Source organism: Sus scrofa, chromosome 2 (assembly GCF_054392235.1).
Source record: "Sus scrofa isolate SSC_HxYL_T2T_F1_AM1 chromosome 2, Sscrofa_HxYL_maternal_Yorkshire_Landrace_v2.0, whole genome shotgun sequence".
Classification (NCBI taxonomy): Eukaryota; Metazoa; Chordata; class Mammalia; order Artiodactyla; family Suidae; genus Sus; species Sus scrofa.
Genome location: NC_139384.1, coordinates 41,645,817 through 41,664,605, shown reverse-complemented (window position 1 = coordinate 41,664,605; position 18,789 = coordinate 41,645,817). Strand labels below are relative to the sequence as shown.

General features: G+C 43.3%; 1 protein-coding gene across 4 annotated transcripts in view; it reads left to right on the top strand.

Moving 5' to 3' along the window:
* Window positions 1-18,789, top strand: part of NELL1 (neural EGFL like 1) — a 945,951-nt gene that overhangs the window by 237,235 nt on the left and 689,927 nt on the right. For all 4 annotated transcript variants that reach the window (XM_021085298.2, XM_021085297.2, XM_085011744.1 and 1 more), the window contains exons 10-11: window positions 3,588-3,661; window positions 11,033-11,132. In XM_021085298.2, coding sequence (XP_020940957.1) covers window positions 3,588-3,661; window positions 11,033-11,132 — 174 coding nt within the window. The remainder of the gene's footprint in view (window positions 1-3,587; window positions 3,662-11,032; window positions 11,133-18,789) is intronic.

The window sequence follows — 18,789 nt, the reverse complement described above, 5'->3', positions numbered from 1 at the left end:
TGTCTTCAGATGGGGTGGTTAGTGTGATCAAAGCATTGGGAGTATGGCAAGGTGCAAAATGGGGATGCGAAGTCTGTTTCTTGGCTTCCCAGCACGGGCCAAGAAGCAGATGGCAGGTTTGACAGCCACATATTTAGCAGAACTGTCACTCTGGAGCGGGCCATGTTGTCAAGTTGGCAGCAGCTGCGTTTGGTAGTGTGGGAGTTTACTGAACAGGAATTTTGGGTCCTTGGAGGTATGGGCTCCCCGTGCAAGCAAATTGGGAAATCCACCTCATCATTAGGAGCGATGAGTCAGTCAATTGATTTATCTAGAAAACTGAGGCATAAAAGATGATGAGGGATAATTTTTTTTCAATGAGTGGATGAAGGGGCTATTCAGACAATTGTGTAGATTCTCTACTTTGCTGTTGATGGTTTTGTTCTGAAAATCTTTCTATCTGCTTTTAATGTTTGAAAGTGCATTGAAGAGAAGCAAGAATTCATCTGAGAATCAGGAAATTTGACTGCTGTTAGATACTAAAGAGGCTTATTCTAAAATTACTTATTGTTACTAACAATAAGCCCTGAGAGGCACTGAGCTTGGGGCTGGAGATAAAAGTATATACATGTCCCTACTCTCATGGAGGTTACATTGAGCAGGGGTGATGTATCATGAGATGGACAACCAAGATAAAATGGGACATGTACTCAGTTAGGACGAGGTCCAGTGTATAACAGAAGCACAAAGCGAAAGCAGCTTACCAGCATTGGTGGTCAAGAACAGCTCCTTGCGGGGAGGTCAGGGCTAAGTTGAAATCGATGGGTACAAAGGGTGGAAAGTCACCAGGAACAGGTGGATGAGGCTGAGTGTTGCTGGAGAAGAGAACAGTGTATGCAAATTCCAGAAGCAGAAGAGAGCATGGCTCCTGTCTAAGTGGAGGTGTGATTGTTGGTGAGTGAAAGCAAATGTGCAGGAACTGGGGATCTGTGAAACCTGAGGGATAAGGAGGATCCACCGGGATGGCCTTGGGTGCTGGATTAAGGAATTTGGACTATATCCTGCAGGCAGGAGCAACTCATAATGATTTTAAAGCAGGGCCTCTTATTTGCACTTAATAAAATATGTCTTTATATGGGGAAGGACTGATTGTGGGAGACAAGATAAAATGTTTTCTGGTGCACTGAAGACAAGGGATGGTGATGGTCTGAGTGAAGATAGCATCTTGGGGCAGGTAGTGGGAGTGGAGAAAAGTGGGTTGACTTGAGGAACTTGAGGGAGCATTGCTAGGATTTGGGTGCTAATTGGACATGGGTTGAGTAAGAGGGAGAAGTTAAAAGAACCCCAGGTGGTCGGGTGTGGGTGGTGGGTGTGGGGGCTGGGGTGGATATAGTCACTGAACGTAGATACTAGAGTGGCACCGATATGAGTTAAGTATGGGTTGTTGCAGATCACCTTCTGAGGAGAAGCTGACTCTGAAATGGAGATTTGCTTGTACTTTATTAAGAAGCTCAATATCAGTTCTACTGTGGGAGTGAGATAGTGGAGGAAGCAGAACTGGGCAGAAGGAGAGGTTGAACCACAGTGCAGTTACAGCAGATACCTCAGTCATTCTTACAGGGAATGTGGGAGCTGAAAAGACCTGGTGGCATTATCCCAAGGGTTGGGGCAAGGGGCGAGGGCTTTGTACCACCTACACCCATCACTCACTGGATGTGGGAAGAGGACTTGACTTTGGGCACATTGACTCTCTTCAGCCAAAGGCAAGTCCTAGATCACTGTTCAGCTTAGAGCTGTGGGTCGGCACCCATCCTAGCAGTGTCAGGAATGTGTCCTCTGGCTGTGGAGGGAGATCTGGGTAGCAGACCAGTGTCCACTGAGGGATCATGATGCTAAGTAAACCAGTGAGTCTGGGCTTTCTGCTTTCTTGTTTAAGAAGAGGGAGTTAGAGAAATTGATTGAACAGTCAGAAGACGGTAGAACTAAGAAACGACCAAATTGAATTAACCACTTTTCAACAGATACAGACATGGAGGCTCGGAGAGATGAGGGGGGTTTATATAAGGCAGTGAGTTAGTGGTAGAGAGCTCTTAGAGTGCATGTCTTTATTTCTGCCTCTGGACGACTCAGGCTGGAAGGATCCTCATTCGTGCAGGAGACGGAATGATCAGGCCTCTACTTTCCTGTTCCTATTGATATGGCTGGAGAATTTGGCCAGAGACACACTGGGGTCATATCAAATTAACACATTCTGTACTTGCTTAAAAGTGGGTCAACATTTATGCTTCTTTGTTAATTTTTCTACGAGGCCTATCTTTACTCCATGCCCTCCCTGTTAGCCTGTTAAGCTCACCTTCCCCAGGGCAGTCTGTCTAGTGCCCAGATATAGCTTTTTACTGGCTTGTGTTTCTCAGTTGTCTCTGAGCTTCTCAGGAATAGATAGGCTAAAGATAGGCACTTCCTATGATCACAAGGATGAAAATGGCTTCCTTCTGCTTTTTGACTAAGGCCCTATGAATGGAATGTATGTGCGTCCCCTTTCACCCAATCACTCATTTTATGGCTGGAGTAGCTGAGTCAAAGCTGCTGCAGGACTTCCTGCTGTGGTGCAGTGGGTTAAGAATCTGACTGTAGGAGTTCCTGTCCAGGTGCAGTGGAAACAAATCTGACTAGGAACCATGAGGTTGTGGGTTCAATCTCTGGCCTCGCTCAGTGGGTTAAGGATCCAGTGTTGCTGTGAGCTGTGGTATAGGTCAAAGATGCAGCTTGGATCTGACATAGCTGTGGCTGTGGTGTAGGCTGGCAGCTGCTGCAGCTCTGAATCTCCATATGCCGTGAGTGCGGCCCTAAAAAGACCAAAAAAAAAAAAAAAAAAAAAAAAAAGAAAAAGAAAAAAAAAAAAAAAAAAGAATCTGACTACAGTGGCATGGGTGGGTCGCTGCAGAGGTTTGGGTTCGATCCCTGGTCTGGGGCTGTGGGTTAAAGGATCTGGTGTTGCCAGTGGCTGTGACTGTGGCTATCAGCTATGGCTCGGATTCCATCCCTGGCCTGGGAACTTACATAAGTCTCGGGTACGGAAAGAAAAAATGAATAGTCGCTGTGATTGTCCACCATGTTGGTGATGACAGCTTTTTCCTCATCTTAACATCTGACTACATCAATTCATTCTCTAATTCTTTTCGAAACTCCAGTGTTTACATAGTTGTATATCTTTGGTGTGACAGACTTACGGCAAACATAATCAAGAGGGACCTGTTGTATAGCACAGAGAACTCTACCCAATATTTTGTAATAATCTATGTGAAAAAAGAATCTGAAAGAGAATAGATGTGTGTACGTGTATAACTGAATCACTTTTCTGTACAGCAGAAATTATCACAACCTCGTAAATTGACTCTACTTCAGGAAAACTTTAAAAAATGAAAATAAAAAGAAGACAGCCCGATAGGGGATTCTAATTCCATGTCTTACTCTAGACATGCAAAGAGATTTGAATTGCTTAGAATCAGAGCATCTACATTCTGAGGAATCTACTGGAGTTGGATGGCACCTCTGTGGCATTTTGTTTGTAGCATGACCGTCTGACCCGTGTTTCTGTTCTATTATAGCAAAATGTATCTATGGAGGCAAAGTCCTTGCAGAAGGCCAGCGGATTTTAACCAAGAGCTGTCGGGAGTGCCGAGTAAGTTTCAATCATATGATGCCCATTACTTTTGGGGAGGGATGGGGGATAGGGGGCTTTTAGGCAGGGTTCTAAAATATGAAACATATTGGCCTGAGTGGATCTCTGAGGAGAAGGACCCTCTGCTGAGCTGGAGTCCAGGATGGGGAGTTCCCAGCCACTGTCATTGTGTAGTTGGCTTGTGATCAGCTCCAGATCAAGTAGCCTTGGGAAAGGGTCTTAAAGGAGGTAAGTGAGAAGGGGAAGGGAGATAGCAGATACTTCGGGTCATGGAGGCTGTCAGGTGGCCCTGGGGAAAGGTTCTGATTGGGTGTTGGGCAATTAGGCTGTAATGTGAGCTGTGCATGGTGCCATCTCTGTCCCCAAGTGTCTGATAGAAGGTTTGAAGTTGCCTCTGTCTCCTGCCTGCCTCTTCCCATGTATTTCTTGAAATAAGATGTATAGAACCATAGATCTCATTCAGTACTCATTTAACAAATATACATTGAGCAGCTGCTGCTTAGCAGCATTGCACTAGATCCTGGACATGCAACAGTGAACAAAACCAAGTCTCTGTCTGTATAGAACTTGCAGTCTGCTGGGAAGTCAGGCAGTAAGATATAAACAAGTGAAGATACAGCTGTCCTTGGGACAATCCAGGATCAAACTGTGCAGGTCCTCTTATACATGGATCTTTCCCAGGAGTAAATACTGCAGAGCTATGCTTTCTGCAGTTGATTGAATCCCTGGATGCACAGTTGTGGATACAGAGGAACCACAGATACAGAGGGTTGCCTGGAAATTAAGTGTGGATTTTAGACAGTGTGGAGGGTCAGTGCCCTTAACCCCTGCATCACCCAAGGATGAACTTGATACCACATTTTACGAAAATAGCAGGTGGAAGGGATAGACAGCTTTGAGGTAGGGACCGGGGGGTGGGGGGCACATCTGGGAAGAGCTCTCTCAGGAGGTAGTATTTGAACAAAGTATGGGATGAAGTGTGAGAACTAGCCAGGCAGTTATTTAGGGCAGGTGCCACACTAGAACACAAGAGTGAGAGACTGAGGGGAGGAAGGAGAGGAGGGAGAGCAAATACAATGTGGTACCTCATAGCACAGCCACAGCTCCACAGAGAAGCATGGCAGGTTTTGTGGGGCATCACCAGGGAGGCTGACTGGAACCACTGTGTCTCAGACCATCTTTCCAAGTACTTGTACTTACAGCACTTCATTTGCTTTTTGTCACATCCCTGGCAAAAAGAAGGGAATGTACTTGAAAGCTCGAGGAGAACAAGGCAGTTAGAGGCCCACAGATGCTCTTAAGGAGCTTGAATCCAGGTCCTTCTGGAGAGCTATGGGGGAGGAAGCTCTTTCCTATCTCTTCTCTCTTCATTGGTCAGCATCTATTTCAGGGGTTAGCTCCCTTGAACTTCCCTATGCTATTTCCAATTGGCTCTCTCTTGGCTGCCACTGGGAATGTCAAAAGGGGGCACATGTCTGGACAGTCTGGTGGGTATGCAGGTATGGTGGTCCTTCTGCATCAGTGGGTGCCATGTGTGGGCTCCTTAGCCTATGGCAGAGGGAGGGATGGTGTGACTGTCAGGGCTCTATGGTCTCTCCATCAGCAAGGGAAGCCACCAGATCTGGGAGTGGGGGGAGTGGTCCCTAATATGGGGCAGGCACACATAGGGACGTTGGGTAGATTAAAGGAGCTAAAGCAGGTGAAGAACTTGGTTGGTGCAAAGTAAGCCTTCAACCCATGTGAGCTCTTCTTATCATTCCACATGAATCTGCAGGCCCTCCCTCAATAGATGACAGACGTTGTGTGCTCTGTAGGCTGTTTCACTTTGAGGGGAGGGGAGATGATTGGGATTCTAAAACCATTACTGTTTTTTTTTCACCTCCAGGGAAGTTGGGATGACTAAAGGCAGTTTTGCCTGCTCTGCCGCTGATCCCAGTATCTGTTCTGTATCTCTCACTCACAGCTAGCCATCCCCTCCCTTCATACATTGGACAGAAGTAGGGGTGACCCTGGCAAGGGCCACGATTGTGACTTGATCTCTGTTATCTGCGAGGATCAGGGTAAACCCGAGCTGAGACTTCTGGAAGATATGGGCATGGATTTAAATGCCAGCTTGTTGGAAATGCACTTAACATTGTTATTGGCACATTGCAGGTGCTTTGGTTTATCTTTTGTTGTTGTTTGCTTTATGTTTTTACAACTTAGGAAGAAGTTGAGGCAGATGGATTATTCTCTTCACATAGGTGGTGTGCGCATGTGTGTTCATGTGTACATATGTGAATGATTTCAGACTCTTTTAAAAAATCATTGCTTTCTTCATTTATTGTCTTTCTATAGTTATTTACCAAATGATTTCTTTGTGTACAGAGAGAAAGGTCACTGGCAATAATACTTAACATTTCTTGGAGTTCCCATCATGGCACAATGGAAACGAATCTGACTAGGAACCATGACGTTGCGGGTTTGATCCCTGACTTCGCTCAGTGGGTTAAGGATCTGGCGTTTCTGTGAGCTGTTGTGTAGGTCACAGATGCATCTCGGATCTGATGTGGCTGTGACTGTGGCATAGGCTGGCAGCTGTGGCTCCGATTTGACCCCTAGCCTGGGAACCTGGGAACCTCTGTGTGCTGTGGATGTGGCCCTAAAAAAAAGCAAAAAAAGCAAAACAAACAAACAAAACATTTCTTGAGCACTTAGTATTTTCAAGATGCTATTATAACATTTTAAATATTGTCTACTATAAATCTCCTGATAACTCTGTGAGGTAGGTAGCATTATTATCATCTCCATTTTACAGATGAGGAAATTTAGGCGCAGAAGATCAGAGTCACCTAGCTAAGTAAAGGAACTAGCTGAGATCTGAACCTGTGTGGTCTGAATCTATAGGCTCCTTGCTTACCTTCTCTACTGCCAGTTCTGATGGTGCTAGATTTATTTTGGAAATATTTTTCATTTTTCGATTGTAGAAGGGTAGATTGAGGATTGAATGATCATATTTCAGTCTATCTGAAAATACTGGATTGGTCAGGCTATGGCTCATTGATTCCCTTGATAAAGGGTCGCATTTATAAAAGGCCAGAGAAGAGCTTTGGGACACATTTAATGGATGTTGTCAGCAGGGAGAGAGGGTGATGGGTGTAGGATAAGAGGGGCCTCAGGTCTCTTTCTCAGGCAACCTTTCTCAAGATTTAAGCCTTAATGCTCCAAGGTACCTGTTATATGTGATGAATTACCTTCTCTCTTAGACATCTAAAATGGTACTGTGTAAGTGCTGTCCTTGGGAGGATTGAGGAAATAATTACTCAAATAATTTCTTGTGTTCTATGGTTCAAATGCAGATCCCTAGTTGACAAAAGACCGCCTGGCAATCCATGCGTTGCATTCTCCTGGGATCATTTTAAAGCTTCAGCAACACCATTTAGAAAAGAAGCAAATTCTTGTTTCAAAAGTTTTTACCAAGTGTTTCTAGAAGTTAACCTATCATCCTTTAAAAGTCAAGATGAACAAACTCTCCTAGCAGTCTTGGTCAGTTTTGTCCAATTATTCCTGCCCAGCAACAGTTGTTTGGGGCTAACATTTTTTTTTTTTTTAAATTCCTTAAAGATGCTGTTTTTATGTTACTAGAAGTTCAGGTTGAAGCGTTGTGATAAGAATTTGAGAGTGTTTATGTTTGACTAGTGACATGGTGATAGTCACTCTAAGCCACAGTTATATTTTTCCACCGATGCAGAGTTCCAAAGGTTGTAAAATAACATGCCATGATCAGGACGATTATATGATATCACTTATACCTGGGGTCTAATATGGCACAAATGGACCTATCTACAGAAAAGAAACAAACTCATGGCCTTGGAGAATAGACTTGTGTTTGCCAAGGGGGAAGGGGAGGGAGTGGGATGGGCTGGGAGTTTGGGGTTAATAGATGCAAACAATTGCATTTGGAGTGGATAAGCAACGAGATCCTGCTGTATAGCAGAACGAACTACATCTAGTCACTTGCGATGGAGTATGATGGAGGATAATGTGAGAAAAAGAATGTATATCTCTGTGTGACTGGGTTACTATGTTGTGCAGTAGAAATAGACACAGCACTGTAAACCAACTATAATGGAAAAAATAAAAATCATAAAAAAATCACCAGATACTTCTTAGTAAAGCTTTGAAAATAAAACAGGTTTGTGTCAAAATATGTGGCTGGACGAAGTGGATTTGGGAAAACTTACATTACCATAATCACAGTTCCTATTCTTTTTTTTTGTTTGTTTGTCTTTTTGCCTTTTCTAGGGCCCCTCCCGTGGCATATGGAGGTTCCCAGGCTTGGGGTCTAATTGGAGCTGTAGCCCCCAGCCTACGCCAGAGCCACAGCAACGCGGGACCCGAGCCATGTCTGCGACCTACACCACAGCTCACGGCAACACCGAATCCTTAACCCACGGAGTAAGGCCAGGGACCAAACCTGCAACCTCATGGTTCCTAGTTGGATTTGTTAACCACTGTGCCACGACGGGAACTCTGCTATTATTTTCAAATTCATGCTGAGGGGTTTGTCTCTATATGAACATTTGGAATTATGATCTCATTCATTAAAGGTTGATTGGAATTGTGGACTGATTTAATTGGCAATCAAAGCAGCTTTTTATATTTAAAAAAGAAACTTTCATGCATGATTGTTTTTAGATGTCTTCTGTAGCATTTTGAATATTGCTCTTTATTTTTTTTTTAAAAGCAAATATGTACTCAAAGTATAAAATTTGGAATATAGAGGAAGGAAGGAAATACAAGGAGGCAAAAGGAAATCACTCCAGAATCTCACCACCTAGAAATCATGTCTTTTAACTGTCACTTTTTTTGACAGCAAGAGTGGACTTTATTGTCTTAGTTTAGGTTCTCCCAGAGGCAGTCCCTGAGCTGAGGATTTTGGTGCAAGTGATTCTTTAGGGTAGGGCTCCCAGGATGAAGCAGAAGGTTGTGGGGGATGCAGGCTAGGGGAGGACAGGAAGCTCAGCAAGGGTGCAGTTTTAGGTGGAAGGGTAGAGGTACCCTGATCCCCCAGGGGTTCTGGAGTATAAATTGTACCACAGCTATTATTTTCCCTGGAGGTAAGGAGCCTTCCATGTGTGTCAGTCACTGGTTTTGGGTCTTGGTATTTGGGGACGTGGAACTTGGAGGTAACTGGCTCCCTGCATGGGCATAGTGGCTTCAGCACCCAAAGGGACCCTTCTGAGGGTAGACGGTGAGCCATTAGCAGAAAGGCATTTGGAGCTGGGGGATGGGCACATGGAACTGATGAAAGGGATCCAACAGTGTCTACCACTCTTGTTTATGCAAGCAGTCAGGAGATAATGAACAAATATAAGATATCGAAGGATGGAAATAGAGGCAACCATGGTAAGAAATTAAGCATTGTGTTTAAGCATTGCTTTTAGCTCTGCTGCTATGATAGTAAGGTTATTAACATCAAGTGGTTTGTGATAATTTGGTTGATTCCCTTTTGCTGAAATGAAGGTACAGCTGATAGGCACATTGACCTTAGGCTGGTACTAGCTCTTGAGGCCAAGTGCCACCTGGCATGGCCTGGATTGATGGGTGAGAACAGAATGTAGCTACAAGGGGAACCAAGGGTAAGTAGCAAGATCAGTTCTCAGAGTCTTGGGGCCAATTTTAAGACAAGAGAAAAGCAAGAGCTCTAGATGGCCTTGGGATAAGATCAAGAAATGAAGAGCAAAGGGGAACAAGAGACACTACCGGGAATGCTGGAGGCTGGACTTCCTGGGCTGGGATTTCTGAGAAAGGAGAAGAAACCATGGTGCCATTAATCCAGATGATGAGTAGCTGGAAATTAAGTTTATATTTGATACTTAAAGTTATGTTTATTGAGTTCCCATTGTGGCTCAGTGGAAACGAATATGACTAGTATCCATGAGGACATAGGTTCAATCCCTGGCTTCACTCAGTGGGTTAAGGATCTGGTGTTGCCATGAGCTGTGATATAGGTCATAGATGTGGCTTAGATCTTGAGTAGCTGTGGCTGTGGTGTAGGCCAGTGGCTATAGCTCCAACTTGATCCCTAGCCTGGGAACTTCCATATGCATGGGTACAGCCCTAAAAAGACCCCCCCCAAAAAAAAAAAGTTTATGTTTTTATTTGAGAATGAATATGCCTGATATAATGGGTGTTCCTGCCAAATCAGGGAACTCAGGGGCCACTGGAATGACAGCCTCTCTTGGAGATGGAGACAAGATTTTCTCCATCCCTTCTGGCTGCCCAGCTCCATCCTATTCTCCTAACTCTGTTGAGTGTTACCTTTTGCCCTTGAGACTCCATTTCCTGAGCTTGCTTCTTGGTTGCCTTAACCATTCTGTTAAGAATGGGCGAGAAACACAGTTTAGATAAAATAAAGGACTTTCAACCCCTTTTTAAATTGTAATTAATGAACTAATTTAAAAAATTCAGAGTGAAGCTAAATATAGATGCTAGTGGTTTCAACAAAGAGAACCTTTGGTGAAGTGAGGTCTCGAGGATTCAGCTGCTGAATATTTAAAATTTTATTGTAAGTGATTTTATTTATTCCTAGGGAATAAATCATGCTCATCAAACTGAGCCTCTTTCAGTTCATCCATACCTGTATACCTTGGTTCTTGGCTGTTTCCTCTGCCAGGGAAGTCTCTTCTTCCTTTTCTTATTCCATTATTTGGTTCCTTCAGATGTGGCTCTTCTCCCAACTTGGGCAAAATTAATTATTCTCTCATGACATGTTATCAGACCTTAGAGCACATTTTTTAGAATTTACAGTATGGTATTATGGTTTATAGTTTAGGAATCTTTTTTTTTTTTCCCTCTTTCCTCCATCCAAACTGTGAGGGCAAGGAAAAATGTCGTATTTATCTTTGAGTCCACAGAGCTTGTGATCCAGTGCAGTGCCGAAATGGTCTCATAAAATCTCATGAGAGCTCACTGTACATAACTTCCCAACTCCACGGCTAGTGATGTCATGTTGATAGTTCACAATGTTGGGGTGTTTACATCACAGAAATCAGCAAATGCTATAACATTAGGGTTCCCCCCCTCCAACAGTCAGTTGTTAAAAATGTACCAGCTCCACATTGTCGGTGACATTCTGCTGCATAAAAGACAGTCAAAAACCATTTGTTGAAATGGAGACTCTTTGGGGACAGAAAGGGAAATTGGCCTTCTCTTCCAGGAGTCTCATCAGTTCAATGTGTGACTTTGTCATTATTGTGGGATTCCTGGGAGTACGGTTAATTATTGTAGGTTGTTCTCACGGCAGGTTGTTAATGATGAGCATTACACATTTGAATCATCAGCTAAAAATATGAATGTTTTCTTGTTTCCTGATTATTTGGCTTACAGAGTGGAGTTTTAGTGAAAATTACCGAGGCGTGCCCTCCTTTGAACTGCTCAGAAAAGGATCACATCCTCCCAGAGAATCAGTGCTGCAGTGTCTGCCGAGGTAAGAGGGCTTGGTGATGGGGCTTGGGCGAGGTGGGTGGGGGACACAAAGGTTTAAGGAATAGTGTGCTGATGATAACATGCGTCTGAAATTTTGCTACTTAGAAACGTGTACATTGGAGTTCCGGTCATGGTGCAGTGGAAACACATCCGACTAGGAACCATGAGGTTGTGTTTTCAATCCCTGGCCTCGCTCAGGGGTTAAGGATCCAGCATTGCCGTGAGCTGTGGTGTAGGTCACAGACGTGGCTCAGATCTGGTGTTGCTGTGGCGCAGGCCAGCAGCTGTGGCTCCGATTGGACCCCTAGCCTGGGAACCTCCACATGACATGGGTGTGGCCCTAAAAAGCAAAAAAAAAAAAAAAAAAAAAAAAGAAAGAAAAAGAAATGTGTACATCCTAATTTACCCTCCTCTGTTATAGTCTTAACAATTGTAAAAGATGATAATCCTATCTACTTATAGGACGGCTGCAAAGACCAAATGGGATCATGCATAAGCACTTAAGCATGTGCTATCCAATAAATGATGGTTCCTATAATAATTATAATGATAGTTTCTGCAATAATAGTTATTATAATAACCATTGTAGTTATTATTAGCTTTTTCTCATGGGTAGGATTTGGAAACATTCTTTTCATAGGCCACTTCCCAAATCTGCCAGAGGATGTCAGAGAGTGAATCCTTACTCAAAAATTTTTTTTTTCTTTCTTTTTTAGGGCTTCACCTGTGGCATATGGAAATTCCCAGGCTAGGGGTCAAATCGGAGCTGCAGCTGCTGGCCTGCACTACAGCCACAGCAACATGACATCTAAGCCATGTCTGCAACCTGCAACACAGCTCACAGCAATACCAGATCCTTAACCCACTGAGTGAGGCCAGGGATTGAACCCACATCCTCATAGACCCTCTGTCGTGTTCTTAACCCACTGAGCTGCAAGGAAACTCCCTTATTCATAGATTCATATACAACTTTTTTACTTCTTGCAAGGAAAAAAAGCTTCAAGTAAGTAACACTTAGCTGCTAATTTATTCCTGGGCAGAAATTATTTTGCTTCCTCTTCCTGGAATCCTCCTGTTTTCCAAATTTATTCTCATTTCTTCACATCCTCCCTATCAGATAACACTTCCTCTCTGAAACTTCTCACCCAGGCAGAATTAAATGGATTAGGAGAATCTAAAATTTATTCAAAATCTTACAAAACAGATCAAGTGAAACTCATAGCTGTTATTTTGAACTTCTGTTCACCGCAAAGTCTCTTCTCCATTGTCACATATCCAGTGCTTTAGATCCTTTTTGGGTTTACCCGGGAAGCTTCTAGAGTTACAAACACAGGAGCCTAGCAGTTTAGCTGACATTTTCTTTTTTTTTTATCCTTTCTCTTGCACAAGGATTGGCAGCTCCTTTCTATAAAGGGCCAAAAGTAAAAAAAATATTCTAGGCTTTTGGGGGCCAGAAGGTTTCCATTGCGACTACTCAGCCCTACCGTTCTATTGCAAAAGTGCAGAGGCAATCTGTAAATAAATAAATTAGTGGCTGTGTTTCAATAAAATTCCATTTAGAGAAACAGGTGGTGGCTTGTAATTTCCTGACCCCTCCTCTAGTACCTTCTGATATATAAATGTGTATATTTGATCATGGACTGTTTTCACCTTTGGCTGAGATTTCTCTTTGTGGTTATTCCTAAGGGAGCTATGTTTTGGTAAAATTCCTAGGAAAACTTAAGACACTGATAGCCATGAATGGCTGTTAGAATTCGTGACATGCCATCCAAGGATCTTCTGTGATATATCTGCTTTCCTGGCTACAAGTGTATTTGCAGCTGGGGTGCTTTAGAAAGACTGAAGATTGACTGGACATTTCAGAGGGATGCATTTATTGGTAACTGATAGGGTTGTTAAGTTGGTCTTATAATTTAATGCAAAATCCATCACTTGCTATTTGTTGAGGTGCCAAGTGGGACTCAGTTTATGTAAAGCCTTTCTGATTTATGGTTTCATTAGAGCAGAGTCATTGATTATCCCACAGAAATTCAAGAGGATTTTCATTGCTTTGACCCAGTTAACAATAGACCAGGTGCCATTGCTTCTGCTAGCACTTCTCCGGAATGCAGACACTTTTTTTTTTTTTTTTTTTTAAACCAATGAAGATGCTGAGAGATGTGACATCTCACTGAAAAGTTGACTCATTTAGGGCTCCCATTGCTAGCAATCCAGGTGGCTTTTACCAAACCTGACTCAGCTTAGAGGGAGATGTGGGAGGCAGGAATAGGAGTTCATAGATGAGATCATAGCTTCAGCCAATCTATAAAACCAAGTATTTTCTTCTTCCTCTGACCTGCTTTCGTCTCATCCTGGAAACTACCAGCTCTTTTATTTGGCAGCTGAGAGTTTCTTTGGAAGTGTGTGTGTCTGTGTGAGGGAGTTATGTATGTCCCTTGACAAGTTTATGTTTTGAAGGGAACCAGAGCACCTCTTTAGAAAAGATCCAGTGGGGAGACCCTTTTTCCTGGAGAGTGGGTTGAATGAAAACTTTTGGATGGGAGTTCCTGCTGTGGCTCAGTGGAAACAAATCTGACTAGTAATCATGAGGACGCAGCTTCGATTCCTGGCCTCGCTCAGTGGGTTAAGGATCCGGCATTGCTGTGAGCTGTGTTACAGGTTTGCAGATGCGACTTGGATCTGGCATTGGTGTGGCTGTGGGGTAGGCCAGCCACTGCAGCTCTGATTTGACCTCTAGCCTGGGAACTCACATATGACATGGGTGCAGCCCTAAAAAGAGAAAACAAAAACAAACATTTGGGTATATAGATTTTCTTAGGTTCCTCCTGTTACTCCCATCTCAGAATTCAGACCCCGGAATGAAGAAGGCATTATTTTTAACTAAAGCTCCTTTCAGCACCACTGACTGTCATTACCTCCTTTCCTGTTGACCTATTACACAAAGGAGACCAGAACATTGTCCCCTTGTCCCTGTACTGGGGCTTGCTCTGCATGTTGGAGAATCAGAAAATCAAAATGACTTTTATTTGCACAGTGGTGTATTCTCTTGTTCATAAACATGTAATATGGGATGATGACCAAGAAATCCATCCAGATATGCTCAAACGTATATTGTCTCAACCTCTGCTCTCCATGAATGGTACGCTGTATCTCTTAATTCCAAGGTATTTCCCATGAGCATCCTTAGAAGTTGCCCAAGAGTCTCTCATAACATTGTGGGAAATATTTTCCCGCTTGACTTCTCTTTGTCTTTTACCTTTTTTCTCTGTGTTCATATTTTCTGTGTGGAGTCTTGCAAGAGAAAGGGAGGGAGGTTGATAAGACTAGGAAAGCCCGGTGGGCCTCTTCTAAGGCCTATTATCCGTTCTCCTCCCCGCTCCTCCTCTCCCTTCTCAAAAACAGAAAGTCATGAAAAGGTGAGAAACACTCAATTTCTATGTAAAGTAATTTTTATCCTGCATATGGAAAAGCTGTACCATTTGCTTTGTGGACTGAAATTGTCTGCTGATTGGCAGGCAGCAAGTGAGCAGAGAGGTGGGACTCCAGTGACCTGAAAGGGATAAGAACAGTGGTGTGTTTTCAGTTGTGCAGTGTCTGCCGTCCTGATAGTATTGATTACAGACAAAGAAGTGGCTGCAGCATCTCTCAGTGCCTGCATGGAAGGCCCTTCAATTAGCATATTTATCATCTCTCTCTGTCTTACTGGGGCTGTCAGGTCATTAGTCTGAGGGAAATCACCCCTCAGTACCAGCGCTCAGAAGCCTGAGTCAAAATCTTTCTCATTCCTGCTTGGGGATTTGAAGTTTTCCAAGGGTTGTTTCCACTGGCTTTGGGCTGCAATTTGAGAAAGCACAGGGAGTGTTTTTTTTTTTTTTTTTTTTGCTTTCTGACCCCAATTGGCTGATCATATCATATCCATAAAGCTCTCCAACTAAAACAAAAAACAAAAAACAAAAAACAAAACCAAAAAAAAACCCACTTGTTTCAATGATCCCATGCTATGATTCAGTTCTTTAAATGTAGGGGAGTAGGGAGGAGTGAAAATTGGCTCCTACCTTATAGAATCATCCTATCAATGACTTTGCAGTTGTCTTCATACCAGCTGACAGGCTCTAACACCTATAAAAGTGTGTTAAGACCCACTTTGCAGAGTGATAACTTGTTTCCTCAAGGCATAACTTATTGGCTTGATTATCAAGTTAATTTTTTTTTTTTTTTTTTTTTTTTGCTAAGTCATGCCTATTTTTATATGGTGGTACCTCTCCCCCACCCCCTCACTTCTAGTCAAGGAGAGAGGTGCAGACTGTAGCTTTATACTGGGTTTTTCTCTTTGTGGGAATTAAACTGAAGACCATCTAGTTAAGAATAATAGGCTCTGGATTTCCCTGGTAGTCTAGCAGTTAAGCATTGTCACTGCTGTGGCTCAGGTTACTCCCACGTTACTCCCAAGGTGAAGGTTCGATCCCTGGCCCAGGAACTTCTGCATGCTGTGGGCATGGCCAAAAAAAAAAAAGAGGAGGCTCTGATTGACTTATGATAGTCACGGTATCAGCAGATATGGTAATCTAGACTAGGTGCTGGGGCACCTTGCCATTTCAAATCTTGGGTCATGACACATGCTGTAACTAATTTCTTTGTCCTTTAGAGAAAAATGAAGGTAATCAGCTGAACGGATAATTAAATCCAGAGGGCTACTGGTGCTGCCAGGGTTTTTTTTCTAGGGGCAGAATCGCAGGACAGTTAGGGAAGACACACGAAGAAAGCATCAAGGTGATGGACGTTGGCAGGAAGGAGGCCACTTCCCAATTGCCGGGGTCCAAGGTTTCAGTCACCACCCAAAACAGCCTTGATCACAGCTGCAGTTTCTCTCTAATGCCTCAGGACAGTATGTGCCAGCAGCATGAAATTTGTTTACCCTCATCATTACCTTGAGGTAATGGCTGTACCAGGAGCCTGTCCATTTAAGTGTGAGGCCACAAGGGGGGAAAAGGGGGAGTAGGTACCAGAATGACATCTAGGTTTCTGCCTGGGAAGAAGTAATAAAAGCGTGGATATAGCCCCAGTAGAATAAGGTTGTTCATGAATTGCTGGTGCTTTCAGTTAAAGACCGGGAAAGGAAAAAAAAAAAAAAAAAAAAAAGCCAATTCAGGATCGCTCCAGGAAAACACACCAATCATTTGGCCCGCCCCAGAATTCTTGACACACTCCTGGGGGTTTTCGTCCCTTCATAATTGGCTCTAATTGTATCTTCAATGTTGCCAATGACTTTGGAGCATTTTGCTACATGTTTAAGATTTTCAGTGTTGGAGAAAAAGTTCTTTCCAACATCTGTTCCCAATGTGTTTATCTGTAATTTTAATTCATGCTCACTTGCCTTGTCATCTGGCCTGGACTGAAATTAGCTGAGATTATTTGTACTATTTAAGATTTTATGCCCTTCAATTAAATCCTCCTCCCAAGGAATCTTGGTGTTGCATGATTTTCTTTCTTTCTTTCTTTTTTTTTTTTGAGGCTGCATTGTCATTTTAGGTGAATTTGTAATTGAAATGGGTTTTAGAGGATCTTGGTGTACTTGAGATGAAGAGAGACTTGGAAAAGAGGCACTTAATGAGCATGTAAGCTAGTGCCTAAATAGAGGAACTGGCAGTTGGTAGATGGGTCAGGTCCTCTGCATATTGTTAGAAGGAGTCTGATCAAAATCTCTGCAGCTGTGGGCTCCAGTATTCCCTGGAATGACGGGGCTATGTGCTCAACTGTTGAGTTTGGGAACAGAGGACAGTTGGAGGAGATACATTCTCAGGGAGCCCATGAAGTCTGAGTCCCTAAAAGTGCCATAGTGAATCTGGCCTGAGAACCTTGGGAAGGAGGCATATTGCCCCAGAGAGAAAACCTGAAACTAAGGCCAGGCTGCCTTGGACTGGAAGGCCCTTAATTGTTGACTGTTGTTGGGAAAAAAACTAATGAAGATAGAACCTGTGAGAATCCAGAGCTCTTTCTCCAGCAGACCCATCCTGCTGTCACAACCCTCTGTCCACGGGAGCTAAAGGAATGTCCTCATGCCTCCAGGGCCCACACTTCTGTGCTATGTTTGAGTGTTGTGGAGTGCATTAGGATATCCTGTTCCCACCAAGGAACCTTGGGCCATATCCCTTCTGTAGAGCGAGGCCATGGGTGGAGCTGTCTTCCGACCAACAAGGTGAGGCACCCAGAATATATGGTACTAAGTTTATTCCTTATAAACTCCTTAGGTGACTCAATGTTGTGCAAGCAGCAGTGATGTGACAGGTTTTGAATTTCTATAATTTGAGTTAGGGTAGAGGCATCTCGAGTGCATTTTCAGATTGTCCATCATTTCGAAGATAACCCCTGGAGGGGATATGTTAGGAAGAAGTTGATGGAGGGCAAGCAGTGATGCTCTGTGTAGAATCAACCCTTTATTTTATAGAAACTAAGTCCTGCCCAGGAGTTGTAGCCTAGTCTTTCCTTGCTGTGGAAGAAGTTAAGTAGTAAATTGGAAAGTCAGTCCATCACTGACTGTGGAGGCTAGAGAAGAAGCACAATAGGTGGATAGTTTTGCTGTCAATGTAAAGGATACAGAGTGGGACCTGAAGAGCTGCCGTGTGGGGGCTTCATTAAGATGGGCAGGGTTTGTTATGCGCAGAAGAGGCCAACGGACTTAAAGAAAGCAAATAGTTTTTACAGGTGTTCTTGGTCTTTGGCTGGCAATAGAACTCTAGATATAGGGCCACTAGGGGGAGTCCAAATTTTAAATTGTTCCTAATGAGAGAAGAAAGTATGTTTCTTTTTCAGTTTCCTTCATCATGTTATGGACACATGCTGTCTCCTGTGTTTGGAACTCCTACACTTGGTCCAGCCAACTTCACTCATTACTCAAATCTCCTCTTTGATACCCTGTGTTAGGCCCCTTCTCTGTGATGCATTCCAGAATCACCTTGCTCTTCCCTGTCACAATATCTCGTTGTAACCCAATACTCCACTAGCCATCCCTGCTAGAGTGTTAGATGAATAAGGGCATGTTTATGCTGTTTATGGCACTTTGTCACATCCCTGTTGTCTAGCACAATGCCTGGGCATATGGTGAGGGCATGATAAATATTGGTTAAATGAATGAATGGCACCTCTGCCAGGAACTGAAATCAAGGAGATGATGGGAGTAAAACCTGGAATCCCATGTCAGCAGACTGTGTCTCCCTTGGAGCATTTGCTCATTTTCACCACTCGATAAATAAGCTCTAGGTAGGTCTCACTCATCTTAGTATCTCATCCATGGATAGTGTCCTGGATAGATGGAGGATAGATTCAAGAGATATTTATGAAATAAGATCAATAGGACTTGGGAAGAGCCAGTATTTGAGGAGTGAGAACAAAGACGACTCCTTAAAAAAAAAAAAAAAGATGGTTTAAGGGGATAAAGGTGCTGCAGATGGATATGGAAAACATAGCACACATGGATTATTTTTCTTTTGATGTTTTCTTCAAGCAGCAAGTAATAATGAACTGTGTCCTGGAGAAATTCACAAGGTTTGTTCCTTTGGAAAGATGCAAGGCATGTCACGGACTGGAAAATGCTAATGACTGATAGGGTATTGGTCTCTTCGGGCCAAGGTTGGCAAGCCTTGAATGTCCCTTGTTGATTA